This window comes from Primulina huaijiensis, chromosome 9, assembly GCF_012295235.1.
Source record: "Primulina huaijiensis isolate GDHJ02 chromosome 9, ASM1229523v2, whole genome shotgun sequence".
NCBI lineage: Eukaryota > Viridiplantae > Streptophyta > Magnoliopsida > Lamiales > Gesneriaceae > Primulina > Primulina huaijiensis.
This window is the reverse complement of record NC_133314.1, coordinates 2,556,616-2,562,544: the sequence shown is the minus strand read 5'-3', so window position 1 is coordinate 2,562,544 and position 5,929 is coordinate 2,556,616. Positions and strand designations below refer to the sequence as shown.

At 35.6% G+C, this 5,929-nt stretch overlaps 1 protein-coding gene across 1 annotated transcript; it reads left to right on the top strand.

Moving 5' to 3' along the window:
• The first annotated feature begins 1,213 nt into the window (after positions 1 to 1,213).
• LOC140985425 (protein ALTERED PHOSPHATE STARVATION RESPONSE 1-like) lies at positions 1,214 to 5,165 on the top strand. Its single transcript, XM_073453294.1, has 4 exons — positions 1,214 to 2,690; positions 3,187 to 3,407; positions 3,846 to 4,069; positions 4,160 to 5,165. The coding sequence occupies exons 1-4, from the start codon at positions 1,796 to 1,798 to the stop codon at positions 4,989 to 4,991; spliced, it is 2,172 nt and encodes a 723-aa protein (XP_073309395.1). The 5' UTR covers positions 1,214 to 1,795; the 3' UTR covers positions 4,992 to 5,165.
• The last annotated feature ends 764 nt before the right edge of the window (positions 5,166 to 5,929 follow it).

Sequence of the window (5,929 nt, the reverse complement as noted above, 5' to 3'; positions counted from 1 at the left end):
CATAAAATTTTTGCGATTAACTAGTACTCCATCTTTTGTACTAAACAGTCCCTTAATGCCAAATCATATCATCCTCTCAATGGACAAGCAAAATATGCTAATTTTGAAAAAGAAAACCATCTGAACCAACCTATTTTCACAAAATATGCAACATTCTTGTTCGAACTTTTGGGATATTTAATTAATTTTATATTTATATTATGAGCTTTCCTCCAAAATTTTTTTTGAAAAATAGACCTCATGACTAAAAACTCAGGAGAGATCAATTTTTTTTATGGAATAGACGTGGAAAAACTTCATTAAATGAGGTGAGATTTCTCTCGTAATAACTAATAACTCCTCCCCTCCTCACTTCTAACTCCTTTTTTTCTTTTAATTATTTCGCCCGCTGTTAAATTAACATCCAAAAATATTGGTACGATATTTAAAGATACTAAAATAATATCGAAAATTATTGACGTGATGTTCTACAAATAAAAAAATTAGATCAAAATAGTTAAAAACTAAAAATTAATATAACCACGTCATAATTTGACAAATCAATGGATTAAAACAAAAAATGAAAAAAAATACTTATAAAAAATATTACTTTTTTTTTAAAAAAAAATAGGAACAAGTAAGTCGTATATATTATTTATTTTTGTTGGAATAGAAGTGAAAAGAACTTTATTAAATGGAAACAGTGAACTAAACTCCCACAGCCATACCACAAACACAAAAAGGATTACAGAAACAGACAAAAAGATGGAAATAAGAAGCAAACACACATGCGGGGACACACACACCGCAGTACCGTCGTGAATTGTCGTAACTACCCTTTTACCCGTTTCGAAAAGTAGATTTGACTCCTCTTTTCTCTCAACATACTGCTCCTTTGTGAAAAATCTCTGCTAAATTTCGCTGCAGCTTTACTTATTTCTATGTCCATTGTCCAGTGTTCACTCCCTTCATGTCTTTGTTGGTGTAGCAAACGATTCATTCAATTTTCACAGCCTTTTTCACCACTGTAGCGCAACTTCTCCCTTTGGAGAAGAGAAGATAATTTTTATTAGTAAATCAAATGAACTTAAACTCGGAAAATGTGGATATTTGTGTAATATTTGGGATGACTTGCAATTACCAACTAAGATTTTATATAATCGTCCTTGAAACAAAAACATCGCGGTGAAATTATGAGCCCGAGATAAAATACAAGATTACTGTATGTTGTTGTTATTATGGAGAATCAACAAACTTCCACCAAGTGACTAATTTATTGCTCTTACATGGTCGTACAAGAATGCCGTCTCTTCCTCGAGCCCCTACCTGAGTGAGTGAGTACCTCTCTCTATTCTGCCATTCTTTTGTGATACAATTTCCATCTCTAGGCAAACACAAACATATTAGGGGTTGAAGGAGATCGAGGAGGAAAAGAAAAAACACTCACGCTTTCATTCCTCGCAGTTTATGCTTATACCCCCTTTTTGTGTCTGTGAAAGCCTCCATTTTTCGTGAAGATTCTTACTTTATACTAAGTCTCTCCGTTTTGTTTGTGGGAGAACTTCCATTTGTTGGTTTTATGAAGTGGGCTGGAGTTTATTTACATCACTTGTCGAAAGTGTGTCTTCTAAGTCTCTTAAACCCCATTCCTGTGAACTTAAGGGGAAAAAGATTATAGCTTGGCACAAACCCGCCATTCTTTTAGTCCCTCAGATAGCTTCAAGAAACCACTTTTCTTGTTATACTCTTGGTTAAACTGTTTTCCGGAGCAGGACAAGCAATTAAGAGTGTAGAAAAGGAGATTGAAGAATTAAGAATGGGGTGTGTAGCCTCCAGGTTAGAAGAAGAAGAAGAAGTAGTCTCCATGTGTAGGGAAAGAAAGCATCAACTCAAGGTTGCTGTGGAGAGAAGATATGCACTTGCAGATGCTCACTACAGATACTGTAAATCCTTGTATGGAGTCTCTGCCGCCATAAATTTATTTGTTTCTCGCCATTCTTCACCCCCATCACCATTTTTCGTTACCTTTCCACCGCCATCTCCGCCGCCCACTCGGCCCAAAGAAAATGTGGTGTCAAACCCTTTGTTTCTCCAGCAAACACCGCCTGAGTCCACCAAAGAAGCCATTGCTTGCGAGTCATGCAGCAGGTCCTCCACAAGCTCTGTTTCTTCCGAGGAAGACGGCAAGGAGAAGAATCATAAAGAACAGCCAGTTTGTGGGTATTTTTACATGGATTTGCCTCACGGAATAGCTTCACCAAACAGAGATTTTGGGTGGGATTTTTTTAACCCCTTTAATGGCGTAACCAGACATGATGTGATAAATGTATATAGCAGAATATCAGAGGAGGATCTGAGGGTGGTGAGGGAACAAGAAGGGATTCCAGAGCTTGAAGATGAAGAAGGGGAAAGAATAGAGGAAGAGGAAATGGCTATGGTGAGAAAAGAAAGACTTGAGACAGAGAAGGTGTCTAGTGTTGAAGTTGTGAAGGCAGCGTATGGTGCTAATGTGAGCCAGGGGGAGCATCAGCATCAACATCAGCCCAAAGGGCTCACTGTTATTGATACACCAGTGGGAGGAAGAGAGTTGTTGGAGGCATTAAAAGATATTGAAGACCATTTTATTAAAGCCTATGAATCTGGTAAGGATGTTTCAAGAATGCTGGAGTGTAACAAGATCCAGTTGCAGTCTAATCTGGAAGAAATTAAAGGTGAAATTTATATCTAATTTTCTGATATCCTTTTGTGCTTATGCCAAAGTTTCCTTGGTAAAAAAAGTGTAATGTTTGCTGCATCCTAGAAAATTACATTAAAAAAAATTCTTTAATTGCTTGAAAATGTTCAACTCATCCACAACTGTAGAGGAGATGACATCTTAAAGTTCCAACTTTCCTTTTTCTCTTTGTTTTTTTTTTACCTTTTGATTCAATAGTCTATTGAGTTCTTATTTCTCTGTTATTTTTCGTGATTAAGTGTACTGCATTCCTAGGGCTATGTATTAGTTGCAGTTCAATTCTGCACAGCAGAACGGATGACTTGATTTTATAGTTTCACGAGTATTCAATCCTTGATTTATTTTGTCTCGATTTAACAGTTCTAAATTAGTTTCCTAGATAATTTCGTTCCATCATACCTTTTAGGCATTCTCTTTGTTTCTCTTGATCCCTGATCTCTAATAGGAATTTAATGAAGTAATTCTATGAGCAGAGAATTCGACAAAATTAATTCAAGCTATTACATGGCGAACGGCTTCTTCCCGTTCTTCATCTTCCAAGAGTTTGGTAGCATCTTCGTCCAAAAGCTCGACGACATGGACAGAATTCAATAATGATCTTTTTGATGATTATGGAGGAATGAATTCTGGAAGCCATTCACTGACTCTTGGACGGCTCTATGCATGGGAAAAGAAACTCTATCAAGAAGTCAAGGTAATATCAACTTGTCTATGATACTCCTAAATTTTCTCCAATATTCAAGTAGGATAACAGCAATTGTCATTGCGTTCTCCGTCGTTGCTATGATGATGAAAATGTTTTGTATGGGCAATTGTATACTTTATAGTATCTTACTCTATTGGCTATAGCTTGGAAACTTTTCTGTATCTATAATGCTTAGTTCACTTGAGTTCCGAACTTAAGCAATTATTGGGAGAGGATCAACGGATAGATGCATTTACCTCTGGTGTTTTGTGCATGATCCTTAGAGTCCTGTATAGGTAATAGATTTGAGTTGCACATCGAGTATCGGGGATCAGCCGTGTCTTTTAAAATTAATGCAGCAAATATTTGGTTCTACAATAATGAAACATCAATATCTTTTTTTTTTATTCTGATTTACTTATTGCTTTTATGTGTTCTTGCCTCTAGGATGGAGATAGCATTCGAAGAATTTATGAAAGAAAATGCAATCATCTTGGGAACCAAGATGTTAGAGGAGACGAAGGAATTGCAGTGGATAAAACCCGAGCAGTGGTTAAAGATTTATACAGCAGGATCCTTGTGGCAATTCGAAGTGCTGAGACGATTTCAAACCAAATAGATAAACTGCGAGATGAAGAACTGGAGCCCCAAATAAGAGAGCTTCTTCAAGGGTATTTTATAATTAAGATCAGAAAACAATTATACTATGTTTATTTTGATTTCTTCTGTATTATTTTTATTCTCCTTTTTATTCCATGCAGTATGATGACAACCTGGAAAAGTATGTTGGAGTGTCACGAAATCCAGAACAAGATTATATTCGAACTCAAAACATTCAACTGTCCTTCTTATGGAAAATTCATCAACGAGTCACATCGACGAGCTACCCTTCAACTAGAAATCGAGCTGGTGAACTTGCGAGCATGCTTTATAGAATATATTGCAGCACAGAAAGGATACGTTGAAGCCCTTTACAAATGGTTATCCAAGTTCATTGCCCCGGAAGTCGAATTTTACTCTAGGGGCCGGACTTCTGCTCTGCCATGTCGATCTAGTGGCCCTCCACTACTCACAGTTTGCCACGATTGGTTAAATTTAATTAACAAGTTACCAGATAAGTCGGTCTCGCTCGCAGTAAAAAGCTGTTATAAGGATGTCCGGACCTTGTGGATTCAACAAGGCGAGGAACAGCAACAGAAGAGGAAAGTTGATAGCTTATCCAAAGAACTAGATAAAAAGACTTCGGCATTCAAGAAAGCTGAGAATAGGGTCTTTGAGTTCAGGCTCATGGATAAGAACACCAATCCCGAAACCGAGAATCAGACAGAATCCTGTATAGATAGGAAAGATGTATTAGACAATTTGAGAAGAAGGGTCGACCTGGAAAAGGAAAAACACCATGACTGTATGAAAGAAACCGAGAGGATCACTCTGAATGGCTTCCAGACGGGTTTTGGTCGGGTTTTCGAGTCTCTCACGGAGTTCTCCAGAGCTGCTTTTAATATGTATAGTGAATTAAGCTCCGTTGAGACTGGCGAGAAACCATCGCGTATAGAGGGTGCGCTAGTGGACGAAGATGGTGGTATTAGATGACTTGTGATTGATATTTTGTGTACATTTTTTGGGTTGTATGATTTGTGTGCGTAGTGTTGTAGATTACACCGTGTCGAAGCAACTCACTGAGACATGGTTTTTTCAAGGATTTCTTGGAGTCGTTGACTGGTGCTTGATTATTTTTTTTATAAACATTCGTCTTCAATTTTTTTTTCATCCCCTGATCGAAATTTTACGTTCTCACATGTTATTATAATGTGTTGACATGTGTTCGATTTATGCGATTAAACATTTTTTTGAACAAGTTTGTCGCAATTTGCCTAATCGGTTTATACGACTAGGTCGTTTGTAAGCTATGATTACCCATATGCTCGTTAAAAGGAGCGACTGACAAATATATATATTTATTTATAAAATTGACTTTGTTTATGAATTTACGTTTTTGTTTCTTAAATTTAATAAATGAAAATTATAATTTTAATCATGTAAGATGATTTGTTTGTCATTTGATCATGTAATTTGACAATATTTGGTTTTTATTCAGTAATTTGAATATTATTTTTTGGTCAAAAGTCATTAACTTCGTTGAATATTATTTATTTGATACAACTTTTCTTCTAGGTAGTTCATATAGCAATAAAAAACCTACACCATAAACAATAAAATAAAACTAAACAAAAGCAAAGGGGAAACTAGAGGAAAATAACATCGATATTTCAAAATGAGAAGAAAAATGCTCATTTTCCTTTTTTTTTTTACTCAGATAAATTTTAATGTGTATAATATATGTATTATTCTCGTTAAGTCATGTAGAAGAGTATAAAAATCAAATAAATAATACTCGATAGAGTTTGTAGCTTTGAATGAAAAAACCAAAACAAAAAATGTTTTAATTATATAAATTGAATAATGGTTATTTAATTTAATTAATTTGTCTATACATGTATTGAAAGTACATGTGTAAATATATTAATGTA

Excerpts from the sequence above, each read along its gene's own strand:
- LOC140985425 (XM_073453294.1), top strand. The coding sequence starts at position 1,796 with ATGGGGTGTGTAGCCTCCAGGTTAGAAGAAGAAGAAGAAGTAGTCTCC. Across the intron at positions 2,691-3,186 it reads TAATCTGGAAGAAATTAAAG|AGAATTCGACAAAATTAATT; the intron begins GTGAAATTTATA and ends TTCTATGAGCAG. Across the intron at positions 3,408-3,845 it reads AACTCTATCAAGAAGTCAAG|GATGGAGATAGCATTCGAAG; the intron begins GTAATATCAACT and ends TCTTGCCTCTAG.